The sequence below is a fragment of the Strix uralensis genome, chromosome Z (genome assembly GCF_047716275.1).
Source record: "Strix uralensis isolate ZFMK-TIS-50842 chromosome Z, bStrUra1, whole genome shotgun sequence".
Lineage (NCBI taxonomy): Eukaryota > Metazoa > Chordata > Aves > Strigiformes > Strigidae > Strix > Strix uralensis.
In genome coordinates, this window is record NC_134012.1 from 23,162,927 (window position 1) to 23,190,295 (window position 27,369).

Sequence of the window (27,369 nt, forward strand, 5' to 3'; positions counted from 1 at the left end):
TTACCAGATTACCAGATGTCTGGATTTAACATATTAAATTAGGCCTTTACAAGAACTCAGGCCAATCAGATCCTCTTCACTGATGACTATAATTATCCTAATTGTTTGATGGGGTTCTTATTCCCATAGAATTATGGGGTTTGAACCAATGCCCACAGATGTGAGTGAGACCTTTTCTGTTAAAATCATAACTGCTGATACAAATTATTTACACATGGCTGGAAATAAAAATTAGGGGAGTGACAATTAGCCCATTCACTGTAGTGTGGAAATTATGACACTGCCACCACAGAAACATTCTATAGCTGCCTTTCTGTATCATCTCTTATTGTACAAGTGAGGATGTAAAAACTGACATCTCAGAGAATTCTAGGTAGAGGGAAAATAAGTCATTGGGAATAGGGATAAGGCACAGGAGAAGAAGGGAAAATGAAAGCAAAGGTAAAACAATAGATTAAAAAGAGAGTAATTAGACCCTCTCAGTTGCATGAAAATTATCTTTGATATAGGTCTACAGTTAAATGACACCTGAAGGATGATCCTGCTCTGTTTATTTCAGGTTGGATTCAGATTTCACTTTTGTTTTTTCCCAGTGTTTTTTTGCATTATGAAAGTATTCTTTTCCTCTTCTGCATGTTCTAAAGTGCACAGTGTGGACAATCTGCTATGCCTTCTCTGGATGGACTCATCAAACTGCTGTTCCTTCTAAACCTTCAAATCTCTGAAGCAAGTATCTCCCATTCAGTGCTGGTGTACAACATCCATTTTCTCGGAAATGGCTCACCAACTAACACTACCATAATACCCAAGTTTCACATGGATTTCTCAACAAAATCTCCAAAGATCAAGACATGCAGCTAAACTCCATTTGTGGATGGGGAGTCACAACACAGAAGAATGAAGCATTTTGAAACAGAAAATTAACCTTTAGCGAAATATGGACAGTTCACATTGCATTTAGGAAGAGGTAACATAAAAAAGAGCATGCACACAAAAGGTTATGACACAGAAGCTCCAAGCTCAGGATCAGATGGAATGTGTACTGGTGTGAAGAATCGCTTTTTCCCTATTTGAGTTCTAGGTTCACAATATGTTGGGACTGGATCATCTTTTCCTCTATACACCACACATGTGAAGCCTACAATCTGCTGACAGCCCTTACCCCCTAACACTACTTTGGAAGGTTCTCACAACTGACCAACATAATTGCCATCCTGTCAGTCTCAGCATTAATGGGACACAGAGGACAATCTCTCCTTTTGACTACACCAGCTATTTCCCATTGCCTGCTTTATCAATTATGCATGTTACCTTTCCATGCAGGTCAGACTCACTCCCTCCTCCATCCTTCTTACATATCCATGGATTTTTCCCACTCATGTGCAGCAGTTGCTTCTTTTGGAAGGACAATATTTCACTTAACCCATCAGAATATACTTTAATAAACGCATTTCTAATAATATAGTGAATAGTGGTACTGGAGACACTTAAATACTGAGAAGTTATTCTTTAATGCAGATTTGTATCTTCTTTTCCTTGGATAAAAGTAAGGAAATTGGACAAACTGTTTGACTTTAAGACACCATATTGTTGCTATCCACACCAACAGATGCTAAACACACTGAATACTAACAACGTCCACAGAAAACAGACACAGAAAAGGAGTTTTCTAGAGAAGCAGTTTTCTAGGATCAGAATAATGAGCAGCAGCCAATGCAGCCTATGGGCTTACAGCTGGGACTAGAGTCAATTGTTACAGAAAGGCTAGATCAGATTCTGACAAAAAGCTCTCTATGACAAGGATATTTCTAGAACTTGGGCCTGGGAAATTGGAAAAAGCTTGATGAATAGTAGAAGGGAGGACTCTGCAAATGGGATGAAGAGAGCTGCAGTAGGTAAAACATCCTTAACAATTGCCCAGTTAACACAGAAAAGTGCATCAGACACTGCCCTTTTTGAGCATGAACTGACCCTTTCATAACTGTGAAAAAGATTGGAAAAAGTACCAAAAAAGTTTTAGAACTGCATACGGAATTAAGAGCAAGGCAACCCCGTAAGCCCCTATTCACCATAATTCATCTTAACTTTCCCCAGATGCCCAAGAAGTAAGTTCTCAAAAGTTAAGCTGTCTGTATGTGAGTGTAGGTGTGTACATGCACACACATATATGCTCTACACATATTACAAGGGGAAAAGATTTTACTTCAGCACCTACGTAAGCCCTTCCTGACCTTTTACTATCAAACATTTATATCCAAGCTCAATGAAAGACAAAGCCAACTCATGTACACATTTTCATTGCAGACATCCTCCAGTTCCTCTCCCTGGCCTTCTCAAAATGATACTCTTCATGGGCTTGGTAACAGCTTATGTTATACATTGCGCACTGCGCCATTTGCAAGTGCAGATTTAGGAACAAGCATCTCAGCCAAGGCACAAATCACCTTTTTTCTGACCTTCTTATAGCCATGATAAATTAAAAAAATCCACACCTTATGCGTGGAATCCACTCAAAGAGAAAAACATGAGTGGGAAGGCTTCATTTTATACTTTTCACTTTAATAAAAAATGCAACTGGAAGTCTTATGTTACCTTATGTCCCATTTTGAGCCCACACCCAGAACAACCTCTCTCAATAAGATAAATATTACTATCAAAAAAGTTCAGGCTGACAATTTCTCCTCTGAAACTCACAACGGGAAACCCAAACTTTTTTCAGCCTATCTTGTGCCTTACAGCCAAAGACCTTCCCTGAAACAAACTGAAACACTACTCCCGCAAAGGGATCTTGTTTTTCACTCTGAAAAAAAACTTCCCAGATTTACCATGAAATCCCACCAGAGCTCAGTACAAAGTGTGCCTGGAATAACACCATACTATTTCTGCAATAAAGATAAATGAAACCATGCATTCCCACTCTGCAGGGGAAAAAGAAGTTCTTCCAGGACAAGCTCCACAGGATGTCCAGACTCACACATTGAGCATACTGGACAGCAGGTATTTAATTGATGATAGTCTCGTGAGTTTATGTATACAAACCAAAGGTTGGGAAAGGAAGACTGTAATCGAGCTGACTATTGCCAGACTTCACTGCTGATGGCTTAATCCAATCAACATCTCTCAGTAAAATTAACTTTGCTGAGCAATTTTTTAACATTTAAACCAGCTACTATTAAACGTACTTCTATATACACACACACATTTATTATATATCCCAACAGACAATGCAAATAAAGGGCATTCCATAGAAATCACTGCCTAAAAAATAAGGAAGTTATTTGCCAAAGGGAACATGTTCAGCAGAAATTCTTAACTTCCTTATTTCTAATGACGTTTTTCAGGCAGCAGGAAAAGACAAATGGTTTTCTGACTTCTATCATAAGTTATTTTGGAATGATACATGATTTTCTCTCATTTTAATGGGAATTACTGATTAATTACACACATCCTTAAGATCACACACATCTGAAACATAAATTTCCATACATCATTACTGAAAGAGAAATTTCATTTCATTTGAAAGTCATATGGTCCCTCAATAAATGTGAAAAATGTAGAACTTAAACTGAAGACCTTTGCACTAACTTCCTATTCATGATTTCTTTTTTTCAAAGGAGCCTGGACAAGTTGGGCTATTTTTTAAAAGCTTTTTCCATTCAACTTGACCATAACTCTTGAATTTTTTGGCCAGCTAGAGCTGGAGTCTACGTTTTTGCCTCTGGGAAAGCTCTTGCTGAAATTCATGGTAATCCTGTGAGTACAGTCTGCAGGTTCAGGCCCTTCAAAGATTCAGAGTGCTCAAGATAGAACTACTGGCGTTGCAAAGGCTGACACACCTGATTAACTTAGCCACTCTACACAATGCTGGCTTCAAAACCAATTCAGAAAGTACAGCTATGCAAATTGCCTAAATAAAATACGAATTATGACTTCTAACAACAGTACTTCCATTTTTATTAAGGCACTATAAAAAGTGAGAGAACTGATTTTCTACATGCTCATTTTATTTGATGTCACGTTTTATATTTGCAGTGAATGCTCAAGACATCAAGTGAGGCAGGAGAGGCATCAAGTGGCAATTCTCTGGTCTGTGAACTGGCAGCAGCCAAAGATGCACTTCCAGTTCTTTTGAAAAACATGTGGATGTCACAGAGCTACAGGAACATTACCGTCTGCAAAAGACAGCACTGCTACTAAAGAACAAAAAATTGACAGTCATAGAGCTATCCTGTGACACTGCTTTCTAAGGACACAGAAGACCACTAAGGAGCATGACATAGTCCAAAACATCTGCTATTTTTTTGCTATTATTAAAATGTCAGTACATCCTGTTTCCAAGCCCACAGTATAACAACACCTTCATTACAGATCTCCCTTCTCAGGACTCATTCTTCTTTAACAAAATCCTGAAATTCAGACAACTAGATCTAGGCTGGAAAGGCAGCCATAAACAAATTTTACTTTGGGCATTATGAGAGGGGGAAAAAAAAAAAAAAAAAAGAGTTTTGAATTCCATTCCCCCTCCTTTCATTGCAGTGCGCTTTACAGTATTAGGAACACAACAAAAAAACATTAAATGTCTTCTGCTCATCTGGTGACATTCCCCTGGCTTTTAAAGCAATAAAACTCCAGTTGCATTAGTCCCTTTCTGTTTGAAATAAAAAGCAAGATGACTACAGACAGATCTGTGGCATCTACTAGAAACTATTGCATGGTTAACATTCTCTCCCGTGACCTTTCCATCCAAAAGTACACGCACATTCCCCACCTTGTAAATTAGAAAGGGATTTCTTGCCTTCATCCTTCCTCCTGTTCTTACCTTCAGAACAAGAATGAGAAACTGTTTAAATAGCACACCCCACAGCAACTTCCTACAGTGATATTTACCTTTGCATATGTATGTAATATTCTCCCACAACTGATCTATTGTGCATTCTGAAAAATTCCTGTCTCCATTAAAATAATATCCTTCTTTACACTGATAGTACACTCTGCTCCATAGAGTGGTAGAGTTGTCCCAAATCATTTCTGTGTGTGGAATCATCAAAGGTTTGCCACAGTCTATTTCTGCAACAGAAAAAACAGGATAACAAAACCTGAAAATGCAAACAGGCAAGGCGTACCAAAGTGTTTAAGGAAGAGAGATGAATTGTTCCAGCAAGTAACGCTTCACTTTTTTTCCACTTCCTAGTGATTTCTAGAAGTCAGGCCAGCCCTTTAGAACCCAGAAGTTTGTGAACAGAGGCTTTCTAGCAGAGTGGGGCATTTATCCTTCAAGATGAACTATCAAATAGAAGGGTCCTGCTTAGAAATGGGAGAACAAGGATCTCTCAGCCAATTTTTACAAATGGATCCATCTTCCCACAACACTGTCTTATCCCCTACATGCTAATTATTCCTTTATTTTGCCTATCATTAAGTAACAATAGATCTGAAAAACAACACATGGTCCAAGGAGTGACATGGAAGAACAGCATCAAGAAGGTTATGTTCCTTTGCCAGTGGATTTAATTCAAGCTTTGAAAAAAAAGGAGAAGCTGCTGCAGACAAGCAGAAAGAACACTTCCGGGGGAAAATTTGATGGATTATTCAGAACACTTTAGAGATACTGAGAAAGCTGGTGTAATGCACTTATAAATTAATTCATTTGTTCAGTTGTTTTCAGAGGCTTCATAAAAAAAATTAGGGAACAAAAAAGAATAAAGAGTGAAGATCAAATCAATGGGAGAATATTATTTAGGGTTAAAATTCCCTTTCAAATCCACTATGAACGTCAATAAGAGATTCTGCATCAAGTAAACAATGTAAGAATCAAAATCTAACCTTCACTAAAGCTTACATGCAGAAAACAAGTGCTTTTAAAACTGTTTAATAAATAATCTTAAGTAATTCTGAAATTCTACGCAAAAAAAGGAAAATGAAGAATTAAAAAACCAATTCTTTAAAGGAAAAGTTAAACATATGTATTGCAATTGCCAATACATGCACCATCATGACTACTTTTCTTTTCATATCCCAATGTGTATGAAAGTAGTATCTATTATAAATCATCAGAACAAGCTGTAGAATAACTAATGCACATGAAAAGAATTTCTTAACTTACAGAAGGAGAGCATGTGATGAGATACAAAAATTACTGCTGCTTAACTCCAGCTATCTGCCCATGGCCATCCTGTCATCAGACGGAAAAGCAGAAATGCAGAAGCACATTTCTGTGTAACATAGTAAACCTTCTATATAGACTGGTGACTCAAAATAAGAATATTAAAGAAGATTCTAAAAAAAGAGAGTGGTTGTAACATACACATTGCACATTCAAAAAAATATTACATTTGATTGCAATGAACAGAAGACTCAACCCTGCTGGATCAAGCTGAAAAGATATTAATCACCCAGTGAACAGAAAAGTGCCAATGTAAAAACAGACTGAAGACTATAATTATCCTAAGGTCACATTAATTAATAATATGAGCTCAGAGTGAAAATACACTAGAAATTTTTTTGGGTGAAATACTTTTTGTTAAATGTACCTTTGTGTTTCTTCTTATCAAGGAACTCATTAGGCTACATTCTCACAAATCAGAGTAACAAAAGGGATTTATGACTAATTCCAAATAACAATAACATGCTTGAGCAATGATAGTTTGCAACTGTATCCCAATATGGGAATTTTAAGGGGACACTAACTGCTAATAGTGGTTCAATTTCTGAGTAGTGGCTTCAACCACAGAGAAGATACTGAGCTAGAAAAATGGCAGCAATTTAGGCTGCATTTTCATCTCATGGATGACTGACATGCATTGGGATTTTTGTCCTTAGAATGTTAACTTTTAACAATTTATTGCAACTTCATTAGCAACTTAGATAAAAAATCCTGTTTAATATATGGCTTTTGTTTTGTAACTGAACTTCCTATGTCAGAAGACCATACAAACTGAATGCCCAAAGAGGATGTCTCTAACTGATGACTACTATTTATTATGGTGGCTGAAACAGTACCTATGCTAACTACATCTGAAGGCAGATTTGATTTACCTTTGCACACCAGGTCAGTACCATCCCACTGTCCTTTGGCATTGCAGACTGCAGTCTGATTGCCACTTGCAATAAAGTAACCATGAACACAATGGTAAGTAACTTCGCTTCTGTATGTGGTCCCACTTACAGATGTTGGATGTGCATTTAAAACAGAAGGTGGAAGCCCACAATCCACACCTAGGGAGAGGAAGAAAGAGGAAGATAAACTTGTCAGTCAAGCAGCAGAAGTAACGATGGCTGCACTCCCATGAGTATTTCTTTCATTTTTATCAACTAAGCCTCAGCTCCTGTGACAATCCAACACTCCCTCGTGTCCTCTGCAACATCCCCACCATGACTGACAGTGCTGTAGCTACTCCAGAGCTGCTTCCAAATAAAATTTCTCTCCGCCTTTCTCTCAGAACGGCATGCTAGATCTGTGACTCCTTCCTCAGCCTAGCTGCTAGTATACAGAAAATGTCCCAGGGTTTTATCTTTAAGATTCTCATTCTTTTACAAACCTGATTACAGGTGGCAAGCTGGTTCTATACCATTTGCAGTGAGTAACAGACAGAGGGAGGTGGATGAGCAAAAACTGCCTTTAGGAACCAAAATTTTAAAAAGTGCACAAGGACAGAGAAATGCAAAACCATAGAAAAGGTTGCAACAGACAATGCAAAAGCTTCCTGTTAAAGCAAGAGTCTACACAGTGTTCAAAATGTATTGTAATAGTTGCTCTATTCACAAATGTGCCAAGTTGTCATTTACAAAGGTATAAAACAAAGAAGTCAAGCAGCACAGAAAAGCAATGTTTGATATGATGTCCATTTTCTAAGGTAGCCATCTAAAAGGCTTTCTTGTTAGCATGACACAAGACTCACACTCAACAGTTTAACTACACCTCTTCACATACATCGTATCTTCCCATTAAACTGTCTGATTTTTCATCTCAAGGCAATTATTTTATTAATATTCAAAGGAAGCTATACTCTTCAAAGACACATTATATCCTTATACTTACATTTAAATTTAAAAAAGGGGATCTGCTCCACTTACAGTAGCCTGAAGTTAGGTCACACATCTTACCAAGTTTGACCTACCTTCAATGGCCAGTTTCACCATGACTATACAAAATAAACTCTTAAATTACCATAGGAAGGAAGACAAAAGACAAACATCGATTTTCCTGAAAAAGAAGACACTACACCTGGCTAGGAGAAATTTTTTAATTAACAATAAAGACTTATCAGGGAAACTCTCAGCATTTAAAGAATTATTTAAAGGTGCCTTTACTAATATTAAAAAAAAAAAAAAAAAATCAGACTTGCTGGTTTTACAAAAAGAGAAGTCCTAACTGAAATCCAGGAAAAGAGTTTACAATACAAAGGGGAAATAAGTTTGTCATTTCAGACTCGGGCTGTTTCTTGGTGTTTGATGTATTTTATTTCAATTAACCATGAGAGATGTGCCCAGAAACTCTGACCTGACCTACTAATATTGATATAAAACAAAGGTACCAACAACTCACAAGGACTGCATTCCACAAGTATTCTTTAAGGACCTCCTGAGACTATGGGCACTTCCCTTTTGTTTTCAAATTCATTGTCCTTTACTCATTTTTTGGGAAAAATATTATTTCAATTGTTTTACTTTTGATACCAGTAATTCAGGATTAAATTGTTTTATATTTTCTTTCTTATGAATTTTCTAGTGATATTAAATATTTCACTTTTCCCAGCCACACTGATCTAGCATCTTTATTCTAATTTATTCCCTTCCCATAGACACACATAAAAACATGACATTTCTATCCACTCTCGAAGGAAAGAAAAAAAAAATAGGAAAGAATTAGAAACCAAGAGCACTTTTGTATCTTGAGAAAAGGAACTCCCCTCACTAAGAGACAATTTTCAGGATGACAATTCTCCCCTGTAGAACTGCTCTACACCGTGTAGCTTCTGTTAGCTAGCACTTCAAGTGCCATTTAACTAATATACAGACTTTCTAACTACTCACAGGACACAAAATCCTGCACTTGTAAGCAGTAATATTTCAACAGAATGGGCAATCAGAACATCAAAGCAAGTGGAAGTTTTAAAGATGCTTACGGGAAACTTAACACTTCAGAGATATGAAAGCATTTGCTCATGCACAAATGTTCACAAAATCATGAAAGCTATCCAGAGATGAGGGGTGATATGATGCCTCTCTTTTGCCTCTATAGTAAACCTTTGGGAAAAACTTCACAAGCTGTCAGAAAAATTGTTCTTTTCATGAGAGGTCATTGATGCCTTGCAACTCAGTGGCCTTTCCCATGAAATGCTACAGAATCTAGTTGTCTTTTAGGCCTTGGTTCACAGGCAGAAGGACACATTGCAGTGTCTGTAAAAATACAAGAACTAGCATCCAAAATGTCATTACACTAACAAGAAGAGGTGGCACTATTTTATAATCTGTCCTTTTCTTCTTTTTTTTTTTGTTTTTCAAATAGCCAGATCTTGAAAAATTATCCTTCCAGCTGAGGAAACAGTCTACTATCTTTCTTCCCCATGCATAAACCCCCTTAATGAAGATTTTAAGAAAGATTTAAGACTGTTTTCACCTTTACAGCTTAAAGTGACAGGTTCCCACGTTTCATTTGCAGTGCAGTAAGAGAACTTTCCCTCGTTGCTGTAAAACCCTTCTTTACATTCATAATGAACCACACTTCCTGGTAGCAAGCTGTAGTTCCCCACAATGTAGCCATGCTTCATTTCAGGAGGGGAACCACATCCAATTTCTGCAAAGAGATTGTGTTAAAAAATCTCAGAGTACAAAAATCACAACACATAACCACTTTAAAATGAGCTCAGTTGGATTGTCACACCACAAAATCCATCCAATCTGATGAATCTGAGCAGTCACCAAAGAGGTAGAAGACTGGAGTTGAAGAGTTGTACTGGTCACAGCTGAAGGAACACAGCGATCCAGGTATCGAGCTACATCTTTAGTAACGTACAGCTGGAGCCATTCACAACATGGAAGAGGAGACACTGCAATGTGATGGTGCTTTGCATGTGCCAGTCTCATTACAGCAATGGCTGAACAATCCTTCAACACCAGAGGAAAATTTCAGGCCTCAATGCACAGCTTTATTTCCCTGTGCATGGGAAAGGAGAAGCAATGCAGATGCGCTGAAATGGTCTGCCCCTCAATTCCTCCATCTCACTGAACCAGCCTGCATAAAAAAGCTACATTCCTTCAGCACAGCGGCTTGTCAGGGCTCCCTTGTCCGACCCCACAAGTGACACAGACACATTACCACAGCATGTGGAAGGGGAAGTCAGTGAGGTAAGCAGGGCTATCACAAATTCTGGCAAAATGAAACGGAGCACTCCAGTTGAAAAAATAGACAAACTACAGGCAGTAAGCTTTACTGACGGTTCTTGCAGTAATTCAGAAATAAGAGGTGGATACAATCAAGGCAGTTCCTTCTACCTGGGATGCCTGGTTCATTACATACTCTGACAGCTACAGCTTACACTGCTAGCACTTTGCATCTGCAAAAACTTACACTAGAGAGGAAAGGAGGAACAGTTTCAAATTGAAATTTTTGTTGTTGTGATGGCAAGATAAACAGGTTATTTATGCAGGTGACAGTATGTTACAAATAGCTAAGCTATTATTTTATTATTCCTCTCCCGTAGGCTTGTTTCATTCATTTGACCTCTCTTACCAGCTGTTTATCCTCTCCTCCCTTCCCCTTCATGCAGTGCGATTATATTAGCAAGTGGATTATACCACACTTTCTTCCTATTCAGAAACTAACTACATTGTCTTCATACCATTATTAAGCTTCTCTGACCCCGCACACCTGAACCACTACTGAGAGTCTGTAGTAACCACATCCTGTGTTGACTCCACCATCCAGACATGACTGGAACAAACTGAACCCAAGAAGTAAAAAATCATACAGCAGACAAAGTCCCCAGAGAGGTCTTCTGCCCTAGAGACTTAAAAGCACAGGTCAGAGCAGGTGCTACTATATCATGCAAGATCTGATTTTATCTGCTAGCAAAAACCACATCCAAAGACTCTCACCTTTGCATGAAACTATGTTTCCATCTGGATGAAAAGAATGCTCTCCATTTTCTAATTTATAACCATCATTGCAGTAACACTTGTAGCTTCCTTCAGTATTCACACATCTTGCATTGTGACCACACAGCCCAGACTTCTCACATTCATCTATATCTAAAAATTCAGACAAAAATATATGCACTTTGTAATAGTTTAATTAATGTAGCAGCTAAGCTTAAAACAAATACACCATTCCATGAAGGGTTCTATGTAGCTTCTGATGGCTTTTCTGGGAAACAAAGGAGCTGATCATTGCCTGGTGTTCAAGCATCTGGAAGGAGAAGACTCAATTTCGCAGCTAGTTATCTTTTAAATTGTTTCTGTTTTACCTGACAAATAGTTTCCAATGTTATCTCCTGCTACAACTATCCTAGAAAAATCCCCTATCTGCAAATATCTTAATCAGTTACAAGAGTTCATTACTGTAACAAGGAACTGGCTAATATTCTACACTAAACCCAGCTATGACATTCTGGGGAAAAGATAACTATCACTTTATTTTCTTTAATCTAGCTTCTTCTTTGGGAAAGATTACTGTTTCAATGTGACTGTGAAGCAACAATTTGTAACATAGCAAAGAATGCAAAATGGAACTAATTCACAGCTGTTAGAACCTAGGTGTCAAATAGGTGTTTGCATCCACAGCAGAAAGTGCTCTGACATAGGTTTAGAAAGTAAGTTCTAAAGTGACAGGAAAGAAAGATTCATGCAGTAGAAAATTAAGTTCTGGATTCCTGGTGCTCAAGATTCTTTGTGATGTCCACCTGTACAGTTCGTGCCGTCATTGGGAATAAATGTCTTGTTGTTGTTGGAGGCTCGGTATCCATCAAGGCAAACACAGTAAAAACTTCCATGTGTATTATGACATAGTGTATGATTTCCACAGATCTTGCTGGCTCCAATCTGGCATTCATCTTTATCTGTTAGCACATTTAAAACACATCAGAGAGATTAACAGAAGTGGAGTATCCTCCCCTCCTCACTCACTCTTGTGTAACCAGATTTCCCCTTACTGTTTTTTTTCCCTGGAGTATTAACTAAATACTGGAGTATTTAGACCAACAGGGGTTGTAGTCCCTGGATGAAACTGTGTACTGGTTTAGCCTCTGCCGGGGTCTGAGACCACTAGGCAGCTGCCCCTCCCCCACAAAGGGAGTGAAATACAAAACCCCAAGACTGAAATAAGGAAAGGTTTAATACAACAGTGCAACAGCAACACAACAAACAACAACAATAACAGTAATAGTGATGGCAATGAACAGAGCAAAATAGCTACCAAATACAGCAGTTTGAAGCACGATGTACAAAACCACGAGAGCCAGGAAAATGTGACCTGCCAGGATGTGACGTCCGCATGGTATCTGAATAACCCGGCTAGAGCTCCCCCCCACTGCTGGGGAAACTTAACCCTATCCTGGTTAAACCAGGACAAACTGTGAATAAAGTTTCACAACACAGCTTGAGTTGTGAAAAGTTGATCTAAGAGCTGTTGAAAACTGAGAGCCCTGCTCTTCCTTATGGCATGCACTGGCTGCAGCACTTGATGGAGCTTGTGCTGATCTTAACCAGCGTACTCAACTGGCAAAGGATAAACATGGCAAAATACACAGCTTGTCTTCTCTTGCAGTAATGAGATAACTGAACTCTGTGCAGAGCCCAACAGGGGCCAGTGCTCGTGAAGGAAGGGGAAGAGATGGAGGGAAAGAGATCAGAGGTGGAGGACCTTCCCTTTTAAGCAGTGGTAAACTACCACTCACTCCAACGCAGCATTTGACATCATCCTTCGATTCACATATTGATTGAGATAGTATTAAAAGGACACTGTCAACTACAGTAATAAAACAATGCTGAACAACACTTTTCATGTAACAGACATTTGCACTTAAGAAATCTGTGTATATATGCACACTGTTATTAAGAATAGACCTTCAGTTTATGAAACTAATTTTTAGTTACCCAGTAATCTGAGATAACTGGAAAAATCAGCACAAATTTTTGTCAGTTTTATTGTCTAGCTTTCAGTTCAACGACACATAGGTTGAAAAGAATAATAAAGTGAAGCCCACCATATTTAATTTTTATTTTTGCTGAAGCTAGGATACAAAGATATAAACCACTCCAATACATTATATTTCAAAAGTATTTGATAACACCCTACATTTTCTAAGACAAAATTAATTTAAATCCTTCACTATATAGCAGAAACTGAATAAAATAGTTAAGCAACTAATTACAAAATGATATTTACATCAAGTACAAGTAAAGTACAGTCCATGGCTAGCCATTAGGGTTAAAAAAAAAAGAAAAACAATTCATGTATATTCTATGTTTTGGAAATTCTGCCAGGAAATGACAAAGCTTTTACTGTATTTTGAAGGATTCAGTAATATTACTCAAGACAGAATATTTTAGGAATGTACACAGTTTCTTGCCATTTTACAAAGAGGCAGCCTACCTTGACAATGGGTTCTTCCATTGCCTACAAATCCATAGTTACAAATGCAGACACTTTTTCCTTCAGTTTGGTGACATGTAGCATGAATGTGGCATGTTGCACAGACATCTGGAACCGATCTGTTTACAACTGCTTTAAGAACAAAAAGACATAATTAGTTTTTCTTTAAAAAAAAACCAAAAAACATAAAGGTGGTCTGGGTAACTGGCACAGAATTTAAAGTGGAGATGAAATCCAGATAAAATCCAAAGTGGATAAAATCCAGATTAAAACACATAGAATAAAATAAAGTCTATCTCCTCCCATCTCATGTTCAGACTTGCAGAAAAACCACAGCCATAGTATTCAGAGACCAAAGATAACAAAAATAAACAGAAAGGATTAAACAAAATAACTACACTGAATCGTTTTCTCCATCCATCTCTGACAACAAGCAAAACAGCTTTCCACCAGTTAGCAAGGCTTATGAGATACATAATAAATAGCTCTATCCAATATTATTAATCTTTTCTCCATATTAATTTTCTTTCCCTTTTGTTGTGATTTCTGTTTCCTCATTTATTCTATTACTTACACATAGACATTCAGGCTGTTTATCAATCTATTTGTATCTTATACCATCAACATGCATATAGTATAAATGCCATTCATAAAAACGATGTTGAGAATGCTGTCAGTAGGAAAATGACTTAAAGTAATTTTAGAAATTAATTCATATTAGAAGTAGTTTAGCAGCATATGACACACAACCTAATTTACTGTAGTTTGATAGGGCTATAAATATACATGAAACTAGAGTAACATATGAACTTTTTCCTTTATTTGTATTCATACTTTTAATGCATTATGTGCATTTCTCTCCATTTTTTGTAAACTCTTTTTGTTCTTTCACACATGCACTGGCTTTCCAAATGATAAACCTCAGAACTAATAGCTTGAACGTGGACAAAGCATGTATATGGTTATACCCTTTTTACATTTTTAAAGAAATAACTAATACTGCACAAGCTGATGTTGTCTCATGATGCCGGACATGGCAGTACGTAATTTTTTACTCCTTTGAGACAGCCAAGATCAAAAAGGATGGTGTGGTTCTTACAGTAGGCAAATCTTACTGCGGATATAGCAGCTCTGACAAAATTTTGCCTGCCGTTACATAGTGTCTAAATACGTAACAGTAACGAGAAGGAGAAGTCAGCTAAACACCCTAGCCAGGTTTTTTTATGCACTGAATTTATCAGCCTGATAAAACTGCCCTTCCACGCGCACAGCGTCTCCAGTTTTACTCACAGCGCATTTCGGAGTGCCTTAAGGCTGATAGGAAGCATCGTAAGATCCCTACTCCTAATTCTCGATGCTTTTATACACCTTCGTGTGCATGTTTCCAATAAGAACAGAGAACAAAAACTGTCAGCATGCAGTGGTAGCCAAGGTAGGTCAGAAAATTAAATGGACAAACAGCCACGGTAAGAACTTTCTCATGATACCTCTATCTACTGATAAGGCATGGGAGTGTCCACCTCAGATTGCTGCTCTGGGAGATAAAAAACGGTTCGTTCTGTGTGTCGTCGTCGTCCCCCCCCCCCGCCCCGCCATTTCTCCTTAGTCACACAGGATTTTCCACGCCGGCACCGAGTCCCCTCGCGGTTCCAGTCCCACCCTGCCGCGCCCCCCTCAGGCGCGGCTCCCGCCCTGGCCCGGCAGGCGCACGAGGCCGCCGCCGCCCTCACGCGCGGGCGAGGAGAGGGACCGGCCGCCGCCAAACCGGGCGCGCCCGCGGCCGCCTCCGCCACCGGGCCCTCGACGTCCCGGTGCGGCGGGCGCCCCCCGCCAGGCCCCAGCCCTCCCGCCGCCGCTCCCCTCGCCCCGCGGCCTCCGTCCGCCTTCGCGCCCTCCCGCCTCGGCCGAGGGGCGCCGCCCTCACGGCCCCGAGCGAGCGGCGCGGGGCCGGGCCGAGGGGCCGCACTTACCCCGCCGCCGGCCCGCGCACAGCAGCAGCGCCAGCAGCAGCAGGAGCGGCCCCAGCGCCCCGCCGCCCCCCGCACTCATATCCCCGCCGCCGCCTCTGCGCTCCTGGGTGCTGCGCGGCCCGCGGCGCCTCCGCATCCTCCCCGCGGGGCGGAGGGTGGGAGGAGAGCCCGGGGGGAGGGGGCACCCGCGGGCTGCCCTTATCGCCGCCGCCGCGCCCTCGGGGGCCGCCCGGCTTTCCCCTCGAAGAGGCCCCTTTCCTCTCTCGGCCGAAGAGCCTTTGCCCGCAAAACCCTCTTTTCTTCCTTTTTTTTTTTTTTTTTTTTTTTTGTACTCTGTTCCCTGGCACAACCCTTTTCCTTCCCCAGGACGCTGCCTCTGCCTGGCCCAGGCGAGTGACAGAGCTGATAAGGGCTGTTGCTGAGTGGCGGCCGGCCCTCACCCGGGGCGTGGGGAGAGAAGTGGAGGGATGGGTTGTTCATGATTCCTGGGAAAGGGGGAAAGGCGACTGGAAAGTTACACCTGTTTGTACGTGTCAGCTGTGTTGCTCCTGGCCTGTCCACCATGAAGTCTGGTTGATGTTGGGGAAAGGCGGCCACCGGCGTGTCCTCAGTGCCACAGCCCCGCATCTGGAAGGCGCCCATGTTCCCCTGTACGCAAGAGGGAGCTGCCCAACAGCTCTACTGGACCCATCTGCAAGCTTGCTTGAAGTTGGCATGTCCGTTCTACAAATGCATAAAAATGGTGTAACTGTACACCACCAGCCCTTGGTACTTGAAATTCAGTAACACCTTCTCACTGTTTGCCTTTGCCGCAGTACGAGTAAATACCAAATCTTTGTTTCCAATCAGTACCAACAGTGTCGCGTGAAGAGCTTTCTGCTGTTGGAGAATGGTAATCCTCCTAAAGTTCGTGGTCCTCATTCAGATCCACAAGCCTGAATTTAGAAAGCTGCATAAACTTGCATTTACCTACAAATGCAATTACCCAGTTATCACAGCTGCAATAGAGGAGTACCACGGAGATGAATGGGGGGAGCCTAACACAAAGGTAGATTTAGGCATCTTTGATATGCTCTAATGAGCTTCCTGAAGAAGCTTTGCTCATGTGCTATGTTGGCTTTATATTTATGCCCTTTAATGCTAACACAGTCAAGTCCCCCATCATGACTGCATTTAAGTGATATAACCTGATCTTCTGCTGCTGTGTGTGCTATAATGACAAAGACCAAACAATCTTTAATTTCAATGAAAACAAAACCCAGTTTCATAAAACTATCAGCTTTATTGATTTAGTTACATAAGCAGCTCTTATTCGAGTGTTTTTTAATTACTGTTCTGCCTAGTTAAGCATGTGTACATTTTTAACCAGGTTCTGCTACCCTTCAGTTGAAGAAAATACAGGACCAAGACTGGAACAAACCTTGTTTCATTCCAGCCTAGCAGATCTTAACCAGCAGATTAGTTGCTGTTTAAGACATACTTTAATACTGAATAATCAAACTACACACAAGGCTACTTTAAACTACATATACTTTGTTTGCATATCTAAATTCAAAGCAGAGCCATATGAAATAAGTGTCAAAAGGATGAGAGGTCATCTATTCTGGTTTTCTGGTCTACCAAGATCAACTCTACATAAATGATTCCTGACATACTTGTCTAACCTGCTCTTTATAGTGACAGTGATGTAGAATTCACAGTATTCCCAAGCCATCTGTTCCAGTATTTTGCTCGCTTTGTAATCTGAAAATGGTAATCCAAAGTTCAATTTAACACTTAGTTCAATTGTTAAGTCTTTTTTGAGTTCACAACAGACTTCCAACAGTCTTCACGATCTGGACCCAGGTTTGAATCAGCCACTGAGTCACAGATCACTTCTGTTCCAAGGTCACCTGCCCAAGCCCTGAACTAATTTATTTAGAAAGACAAAGATTCAGGAGGGTAAGACAGATCAGCGTCCCTACATGTTTAGGCAAATTTAGCTTATTTCATACAAAAATCTGTCTAATGAAAATACAGGACAATATCCACGTAGATTTTCTGTTCTGGATAGGATAAGGTTTTTAATCTTTTTACTGTCAAACTTAATAGAACCTAGTTTGTAATTACAATGTTTCCTTTGTCCCTAGTAGCATTAAATCTCACTACCCAAAAGGCATTTCTACCAGTATTTGCTTCCATTTCTCTTCTTTGTGATAAGGAGTTGTGATGGTCAAAGTAATTGAATTCATCCAGAGACACTTGGAAGTTTCCTGTGCAGTTTTTTCTTGCAGCTGTCTAAATGGAGATAATTGAAAATCAGAAAGGCAAGCAGGATTAGACATCTCAGCCATATTTGTTGTCTCCTTTGCAGACAGTGAATGTCACTATGTCATCTAAATCACATTCTTTTTGTAAGGATGTTTGGCATAGATTACACTACTTATTCTGACATATAAAGACAAAATATTTGATACTAAAGGCTCTTTCAGCAAACAGATTTTTAAAAACACAGCAGACATCTTCAGTCAGAGTGAATGAATGTAATTCATCCTTGTTAACAGATCACTCAGCTATTCATAATGCAGTTGCATTCTCAGACAGCTTGCTATCAAGCACTTCTTTCCAGCTGGCAATGAAAAGAGTAACTGCAACTTGATGGAAGGTTCCTTCTGTCTGAATTCTGCCTCTCTTGCCTATTTAAAATTAATCAGATTAATAACTGGTTTCTGGTTATCCACTTAATTTCCAGAATAAGCAATAGCAACTGTTGAAGCAGAAATAACTGAAAAATTGACTGACCCTCTTTGGCGAAAACTCTTCCATAAATATTGCATGGAATAAAAGCATTCTCTTATAATGAATTTTACTACAAAGGCAATATTACCACTCAAGTTATTTGCAGCATTTCTGTTTGTACTCTCAGGTTCCCCTGTGCCACTGTCTCAACTCCTGACAAATGAAGTCAAGATGAAAAAAAGACATAGGATTTCTGCAAAAGAATTAGAGTGAGAGATACCTGAATTCGAACCTTAAATATTGAATGCTTCTATACAGTTTCCCTGGAGGATAGGCCTTGGATGAAACAGACATCATTGTATACCATGTATATCTCATAGCAAGAGCATGGTAAGTGATAAAGCTGGCTGACAGTTGCTGCTAATCAGAAAAGCAGTTCTACAGAGCAAAAGGGCTGCTATCTGCGGGTTTTAGCATAGGAGCAGGACCTCAAACTGAGCTTTGCCACAAACTCACTGTGACCTTTGATAAGATAACCACTTTCTGCCTCTCTTTGCTTCTCCCTCCCAATTCACTGTGAAACTGGGATAATATTCCTGCATAGGTGTGTTGTGGCTTAACACCATAAAAGTGGGTCTGACAGGATGCAATGTAAACTTCTCCTATAGAAGCTTTGATGTCACTACAGTGTGGCCCAATTTTTAAACCACAAGGACTTAGCATCAATCAGTTTATGGGGCAGCATCCTAACGTTGTTGGATCTTGGAATATCATGTGGAGGTTGCTGACTAGTCTTTTCTTCTGATTGTTTCATGCTGTTATATACAAGCTCTGTCATTATTTTGAGGGCCGTGCTGACAGAAGGCAATAGTTAAGAGGAGAGAGGCAGAGAGTCACAAAGGAAAAGTAAACGAAAAAAAAAGAGAAACAGCACCCCCTTCATACATTATTAACAGAAAAAAAAAAGTTGTGATTTTCTTGACTCCAGGTAGGTGAACAGACATCTTTTCCTTTTCTATCCTAGAACACCTGCTAAAATCAGAAGACAAAGAACTGGGCAATGAGCTTAATGCTTCCTTCTCTGCCAGGATCCCTGAGCTCATCCAAATCGATGCTGGCCTTAATATCACAGCTGCACAAATGTTAATAACAACTTACAGAAAAGGTAAAAATGAATGATAATTTCTTTGATAGGTAGAGGAAGAAAACCAAATCCCACTAACTGTATTATCCTCCTCTCACCATTATTCATGATTTTGGGGCAGGATCAGTCTAGAAGTGCAATAATCATTAGATGGGAAATATGGCAACTTGTCCAACTATATTGTCTATCAAAATAAAAAATTCCCTACACACATCTTACGAGAAGGGAAAACCAAATATTGACTAGAGACTATAAACCAAAGGGTTGTCCTCAAGTTGTTCAGAATCATAGAATCGTAGAATCATAGAATGGTTTGGATTGAAAGGGACCTTAAAGATCATCTAGTTCCAACCCCCTGCCATGGGCAGGGACACCTTCCACTAGACCACGTTGCTCAAAGCCCCACCTAACTTGGTTTGAAAACTTCCAGGGAGAGGGGCAGCCACAGCCTCTCTGAGCAACCTGTTCCAGTGAAGAACTTCTTCCTTATATCTAATCTAAATCTACCCTCTGTCAATTTAAAACTGTTACCCCTCATCCTATCCCTACACCCCCTGACAAAGAGTCCCTCCCCAGCTTTCCTGTAGCCCCCTTTAAGCACTGGAAGGCCCCTATAAGGTCCCCCCAGAGCTTTTTCTTCTCCAGGCTGAACAATCCCAACTCTCTCAGCCTGTCCTCATAGGGGAGGTGCTCCAGCCCCCTGAGCATCTTCATGGCCTCCTCTGGACTCGCTCCAAAAGGTCCGTGTCCTTCTTATGTTGGGGGCCCCAAAGCTGAACACAGCACTGCAGGTGGGGGATCTCATGAGAGCAGAGTAGAGGGGGAGAGTCCCATCCCTCAACCTGCTGGCCACACTTTCCTTGATGCAGCCCAAGACACAGTTGGCTTTCTGGACTGTGAGCACACACTGCTGGCTCATAGTCAGTTTTCCATCCACTACTACCCCCAAGTCCTTCTCTGCAGGGCTGCTCTCAATTCACTCATCACCCAGCCTGTGTTTGTGCTTGGGATTGGCCTGACACATGTGCAGGACCTTGCACTTGGCCTTGCTGATCTTCATGAGGTTAGCACGGGCCCACCTCTCAAGTCTGTCCAGGTCCCTCTGCATGCACCTCCCTTCCCTCCAGTGTGTCGACCGCACCACATACACGTTTGGTGTCATCCATAAACTTGCTGAGGGTGCACTCAATCCCACTGTCCATATCACCAACAAAGGTGTTAAACAGCATTGGTGGCAATACTGACCCCTGAGGGTCGCCACTTGTCACTGCTCTCCACTTGGACAGTGAGCCTTTGACCACAACTCTTTGAGTGTGACCATCCAGCCAATTCCTTATCCACTGAGTGGTCCATCTGTCAGATCCATGTCTCTCCAATTCAGAGACAAGGATGTCATGTGGGACTGTCAAATGCTTTGCACAAGTCCAGGCAGGTGTTGTCAGTTGTTCTTTCCTCATCCACCAACGCTGTAACCCCATTGTAGGTGGTCACCAAATTAGTCAGGCATGATTTGCCCTTAGTGAAGCCACGTTGGTTGTCACTAATCACTTCCTTGTTTTCCATGTGTCCTAGCATAGTTTCCAGGAAGATCTGCTCCATGATCTTGCTGAGCACAGAGGTGAGTCTGACTGGCCTGTAGTTCCCTGGATCTTCCTTTATTCCCTTTTTAAAAATGGGGGTTATTTTTCCCCTCTTCCAGTCAGTGGGAACTTGGCCAGTCTGACACAATTTCTGATGAATAGTTGGTTACCCACTTCACCCTCCTGTTCCCCCAGGACCCACGGATGCACCTCATCAGTCCCATGGACTTGTGCAACTTCAGGTTCCTTAGATGGTCTTGAACCTGATCTTCTCCTGTGATGCATGGTTCTTAATTCTCCCAGTTGTTGTCTGTACCTCTGCATCTTGCTTGGTGTGGCTGGAGCCCTTGCTGGTGAAGACTGAGGGAAAAGAAGTCATTAAGTACCTCAGCCTTCTCCATATCCCGGGTGACCAAGTCTCCCTTTTCCTTCTAGAGAAGGCCTATATTTCCTCTAGTCTTCCTTTTATCACCAATGTACCTGTAGAAGCCTTTTTTGTTGCCCTTGATATCCCTGGCCAGATTTAATTCTATCAGGGCTTGGGCCTTCTTAACCTGATTCCTGGCTGCTCAGACAATTTCTCTGTATTCCTCCCAGGCTACCTGTCCTTGCTTCCACCATAGGCTTCCATAGGCTTCCTTTTGTGTTTGAGCTTGTCCAGGAGTTCCTTGTTCATCCATGCAAGCCTCCTGGCATCATTACCTGACTTCCTCTTTGTCAGTATCCATCGCTCCTAAGCTTGGAGGAGGTGATCTTTGAATATCAGACAGCTTTCTTGGGCCCCTCTTCCCTCCAGGGTTTTATCCCATGCTACTCTGCCAAGCAGATCCCTGAAGAGGCCAAAGTTTGCTCTCCTGAAGTCCAAGGTAGCCAGAGAGCTTGCTGCATGCCCTCCTCACCACCTTAAGGATCTTGAACTCCACCATTTCATGGTCACTGCAGGCAAGGCAGCTGGGCATTCTTTACCTACAGCTTTTCTCCCTACAGACCAACTCTATTTTGTCACCTGGAAATCTCCTATTTTCATCAACACTTTATAGTGGGAAAGAAGAGGAAAGAATCTAATAATCAAACCTTTCTTAGTAAATACCTTGACGTTCATTCCCTGTGCTGCTTTGTAAGCAAGTCAGCTTTCAGATGCTGTTTATCAAGTTTAAAGAAACCATTGTTATCTCAATTAGAAAGCACCTAAACTTACTGGGTTTTCAGAATCTGTGAATGCAAAGCCAGCCAGAGTTAGATTTCAGATTCATTACAATATGCATTCATTTTTGGCATACAAGGACAGAGTGCTTTTGTTTGGTTACAAAAACAGCACAAGGTCTGCTCTTTGGTCTTTCAAAATTCAATTAGGTATAACTCTATTATTTCTACATTTACTGGCACTCAGAAGAGAAAGAGACACTGGGTGATGACATCCGTATGTTGTCATAAATTGTAATAAAGACATAAGATCAACATTTCTAGGGAAATAAAAAGTCACCTCGTCTTTTTTTATATTAATTCAAAGCTGAGAGCCCTGTTTGTCTTCAAATACTTTATAATATTCCCACAAGACTCTTCAAGTCTATCAGTAATGCCGCTATACAGAAACTCTTTGACAATAAGAGACCACTTGCTACAGTAATTAAAGGTTGAATTCTGTCTAGTACTGAACATTTATTATTGCACCACAAAAATACAGTAGCTAAACGACAAAATCATTGACCTTTACTGGGATTTTGTCTACTACCTGCTTCTTCCCATTAGGAACAGTGTATGTGTTAGTCAATAGGACCTAAATAGCAATTTGGGATGAGAGGTATGCTTAAAGATGGTGGAAACTTCTCTATAAAAGCAAAAGAAAGTATTTTGGGATAGGTGTTCACATTCTAAAGGGTCCTAAAAATTTGGAGGAAAACACTCACACAACTAGATAGTCAATTTTTCCATTATATATAGACCCAAAATTAGGGAGATTACTGTTCATCTCTGATGAACGGTCTGTGCGTGAAAATGCATTTTCGTATGTACTGGCTTTGGGACACTGCTTGTCAAACCATAAAAACACAAGTATTTGATACAAGTATTTGTTGGCTATTACAGAGGTTTTTTTAAAGCACTGTCTAAAATTAAAATATTTCCAAACACTAAAAAATTCCAAATTAAATTATTTCCAAAATTAAACTCTTCTGTACATTTAGTCATTCTGCTTTAATCTGAAAATTTAGGCAGAGAAGTGTCACTGTAGATGGCACAACAGCTAGGAAACAGGGAAACTGTATTTGAACCTAAGCTATTGCTTAATTGTAATCAGTGTTTGAAAAAACAAAGCATTGCTGGCAGAAAAACACTCAGAGACATCTGTGTATTAAAAGTGTAGAAACATCTATAGGCATTATTAATTTATCTTGTGCCTAAGGAAAAATAGCTACACCTTGGAAATCATGAAATTTAAAAATAACTTGCTCTACCTTTATAGTTATTCTTTTTTTCCTTTCTGTATAGAAAAAACACCCCTTAATGGCAACCTGAGCATTTCATGGTATGTTACCACAAAATTAAAACATAGTGCATTTTAACTGCGCTTTTCTAATGGTGTCTGAATGACAGACTTGTCCAGCACAGAGTTTCTCAAACAGCAACTTTTCCAAATCTTGGGAATCCAGACTTCTGAGCATATTTTTTACTCAAAACCAAGAAAAATATAATTTTTACTCAAACATGTTCAACTTTCACTTAGTGATCCTTCTATACTTATGATTCTAAAGACAATTATACATAAAGTGAACACTGGGACCTATAGTAAATATTTAAGACCCAGAATCAAAATTTTGGGCATGATTTAAGCTTCTTGTAGCTTATCTTCTTGAGGAACGCATGGCCAACTTGCATTCTAGAATATTATCCCCCAATAAACCTGGACAGGGCAGTCAGTAAGCATACAATGCATCAGTAACTGCTTTTCCTAGACTACTTTTCTGACATTGTAATTAGAATACACTTTAGAGTTGCAGAAGAGGCATTGCAATTGTTTTAAGTCATGTGCAATATTCCTCTCAAAACTCCTGTGATAGTATTATGAAGAGGAAAACTGAGACAAATGAAAGTTGCCTAAATCCACAACATACCCATAGATTAATCTGAGCAAGAAATCAAAGTTTGTCTTAGAATGCACTGTCAGCTATAACTTTTAAATCTGTAGGAAAAGTCCAAACAAAAATATAATCTTTACCTCGTAAAATGTATAGAAAACCAACAAAGACACAAAGACAGACACACAAAGACAGACACACACACACACACACACACACACACACACCCACACCCCCACCCCCACACCCCCCCCCTTTCTCCCCACAACAAACCTTGATGAGTGGGTAACATATGGCTACTATTAATCTCTAATGAGTAGTTAATGAGCTACTCCCACACTTAATCCTCTTTTTGCCTTCTTGGGGAACATTCTATACACCAGAAGAACTTGAGATTCAAATTGTGTAAGTCTGTGGGAACTAAATGATGACTGACTATTTAGTCCTCCACTAGGTTGAGTATTTTCGTCTTGCTATGTACTACATAAACTCACTGTCTAATTACAATTACGGATTTTTTTATTTCATACCCATTTGAAGTACACCTATTTTATCTGTGACATTATACAGCTAAATAAATCAACTTTCCCAATTTATAACTGTCTTTATAATATAACACTGTGCATTGACATAGCATTAAGATCCAGGTAAGTGATTTTACAATTACTTCCAGTCTTTAAAACACATGGGATTGTTGTAAAATTAGGCTGAAGCCATAGTCCCATCACTGGGAGAGTGAGAAGATACATGTATTTAAGTTTAGCAGTGTGGTTGTTTAGACTGGATCCTAGACTTTGAAAGGGAAAAAAATTAAGATATGTGAACAGGATTTTTCAACTTGCATTCAGCACCTACTGTTTGTATGCAATTGATCTGCAAAGCGATCAGCAATTTTCCTGTTAGATCACATGAGACAGTAAGTGGCTGAGGCATCCCAGGCAAGACAGGATGTTTTTGCTAACATCTTATGGTTATGTCAGACCCTTCAGAAGTCATTTCTTCCTTATCTATTTTCCTGCTGATGAGTGGCAATAATGACTGTGAAAATATTTTTCAAAGACCTTGATTAAAATCTGATGCATCAAAATAGAAACTAAGTGAAAAGTATAATCTTCCCATAACATAAAACTGGGAGAATCTAAGCCCCACAGAATAAGCAGCTTGTATAACAGCTAAAGGTACACAGTAATTTAACACCTTCCTCAAAGAAAAACAATTTACACAAGCGGAACTCATAGTACTGCACTGAGTGCTGTGTAAAGGGCTCCATAAAGTCTTACAACCATATATATCATGCCCTGAAGGTGAAATAAGCCCAAGCCATCTTGTGGCAGGCAGGCTGTAACCAACAGTGCCAACCCAGAGTAGAAAGAGAGAAAAAGACATTTATGCCATAACAAGTTTTAACATCAAAAAGCACTTTTTTATCCCTGTGGTTGAATTAACATTGGAAGATCTTATCCTGAGAGATGCTTAAACTCAAGAACTCAAATAGCATAATACATTGTTGTTTGCTGTAGAAAGAGAAGGCACTCACCAATTGGGATAGGTCTCCTATCAAAACCTTCAACCAGTTCAGTATCTGATAGCCCAATGAAGGCGGGTAAGCTTGTTGAAACACATACAGGAACACTGTGAACCCTTTATGCTTTTGACAAGATAATTAAAGCCTCAGCAAGAGAGAACTTGAAGCTATCCAGTCACGCTGAGAATACACAGGCAAAAAGGAAAAGGGTATATAACACAGCTAAACTTTATATATGAAGGAAAGTGTAGAAACAACTTTCAGTTAACAGATGTAACAGAAGACACTACTTAGGTAGCAAATGCTTTTCAGAAACTTACTGTGCTCTTAAATAGAAAAACTACTTTCACAGCTCTGTAAAATGAGGAACCTTAGTTACACATTTCACAAGATATTTCCAAATCTGTTGAGCAAATGAATCAAGTTCTGCGTATCAGGGATGACCTTTTGCTGAACGCACTGTATTGCCACTATTAAATCTCATACTGTTTTAGGGCAATTTGGCCATGGGACAGAATTGGGAATAAGAGGGGAGGGAAGGAAAGAACAGATTAGAAATGATGAAAAATCAGTCAGTGACATTGCCATGTTCTTTGGTAAGAACTAAACCTGAAAATTTCAATTTTTTGTCAAATCTTAACTGAAAGTTTTTAATTAGAAAAGAGTTCACACCCTTTGTCCAAGCATCCACCCACATTGGAGTGACTAAAATAGTTTATGGAGCGACAGTCAGTTCTTCCCAGATCATCATCAGAATTCATAGTCCTGAACAGAAGAATTATCCTGATTTCTTTAGCTTTTGAGATAGCCTTGTGTCATTGTTTGTGTTAAGATCATATTTTTTAAAAAAGCTTCGTTTTTATTTTTACAGGCAGTGATCACTGAACAGTGTTTGCAAACACATTTTCTCTAGGTGTGTGCTAGGAACCAGCATAGCAGGGTAGAAATAGAAACTGTATTCGACCACAGAGCTGCAGGCCCTGCAGCATTATGCAATATCCTTCAGGGAGACCTCTTTTAAAAAGTTTCCAAGCATGGAATAATGTGGCTTTTCAGATGGAAATGGACTCTGGAGGGGAAAAAAACCACCACACAAAACCCTCAATAAAAACTATTATAGACCCTTCACCATACAGGTGATATGCACACACAAGAGATCCAGTTAAACCATAGCTGGAAAAAAGCTTTTGCACAGTATATTGAATGCAGGTACTACAGAAGGTATGCCTTTGCATTTCAACAAAATAATTTTTAATGTTTGCATTAAAAGCTAAGATTTGCTCAGATGAACACTAACTAGCTGTACTTGAAGCAGATTGGAAATAAAAACCAGGACCTAAAATCATTACTGTAATAAACTGACTTAGACAGCAAATGTTAAGGAGCAGGAATGATCACTAACTTGAGACTAAAGTATTACTCTCCTTATAAGAGCAATTTTGGAGTCAGGCAACACATGTTGCTACCCTACACGATCCTAAAGAGGTTTTTCCTCATTGTCAATGGACAATTTCTATCGTTTTTTGCAGCATCTGAGCTGAGTTTATGGTCAACAGCAAAAGCATTCATCTGGAAATGGTCTCTGGGAGGATTCACTTCCCTGAGGTCTCATTTTCTCTCTGCCTTTACCTCCCATGCTTCCTCTCACCTATCTATTCTGCCACATGACTTCCACTATCATATCTTTTGTTTAGACATCCTGGTACTCACCCACTACACTCAAAGAACTCAAAGCCAAATATCCAAGTGCACTTAAGAAAATGCAAG

The 27,369-nt window shown here is 39.9% G+C and overlaps 1 protein-coding gene across 11 annotated transcripts in view; it reads right to left on the minus strand.

Annotated features, from left to right (window-relative positions):
* The window catches only part of SUSD1 (sushi domain containing 1), a 55,669-nt gene extending 39,649 nt beyond the window's left edge, over positions 1 to 16,020 (minus strand). For 4 of the 11 annotated variants that reach the window (XR_012627014.1, XM_074855519.1, XM_074855520.1 and 1 more), the window contains exons 1-7: positions 15,562 to 16,020; positions 13,592 to 13,723; positions 11,901 to 12,056; positions 11,098 to 11,250; positions 9,620 to 9,796; positions 7,036 to 7,215; positions 4,888 to 5,067 (exon numbers count right to left, since the gene is read on the minus strand). Coding sequence is in view for 10 of the 11 variants with exons in the window: in XM_074855519.1 (XP_074711620.1) it covers positions 4,888 to 5,067; positions 7,036 to 7,215; positions 9,620 to 9,796; positions 11,098 to 11,250; positions 11,901 to 12,056; positions 13,592 to 13,723; positions 15,562 to 15,697 (1,114 nt within the window). In the remaining variant the exon portion in view is untranslated. Of the gene's footprint in view, positions 1 to 4,887; positions 5,068 to 7,035; positions 7,216 to 9,619; positions 9,797 to 11,097; positions 11,251 to 11,900; positions 12,057 to 13,591; positions 13,724 to 14,881; positions 15,024 to 15,561 lie in introns of those variants that run through there. The other 7 variants (XM_074855521.1, XM_074855517.1, XM_074855513.1 and 4 more) reach the window with 6 other exon arrangements.
* Between the last annotated feature and the right edge of the window lie 11,349 nt (positions 16,021 to 27,369).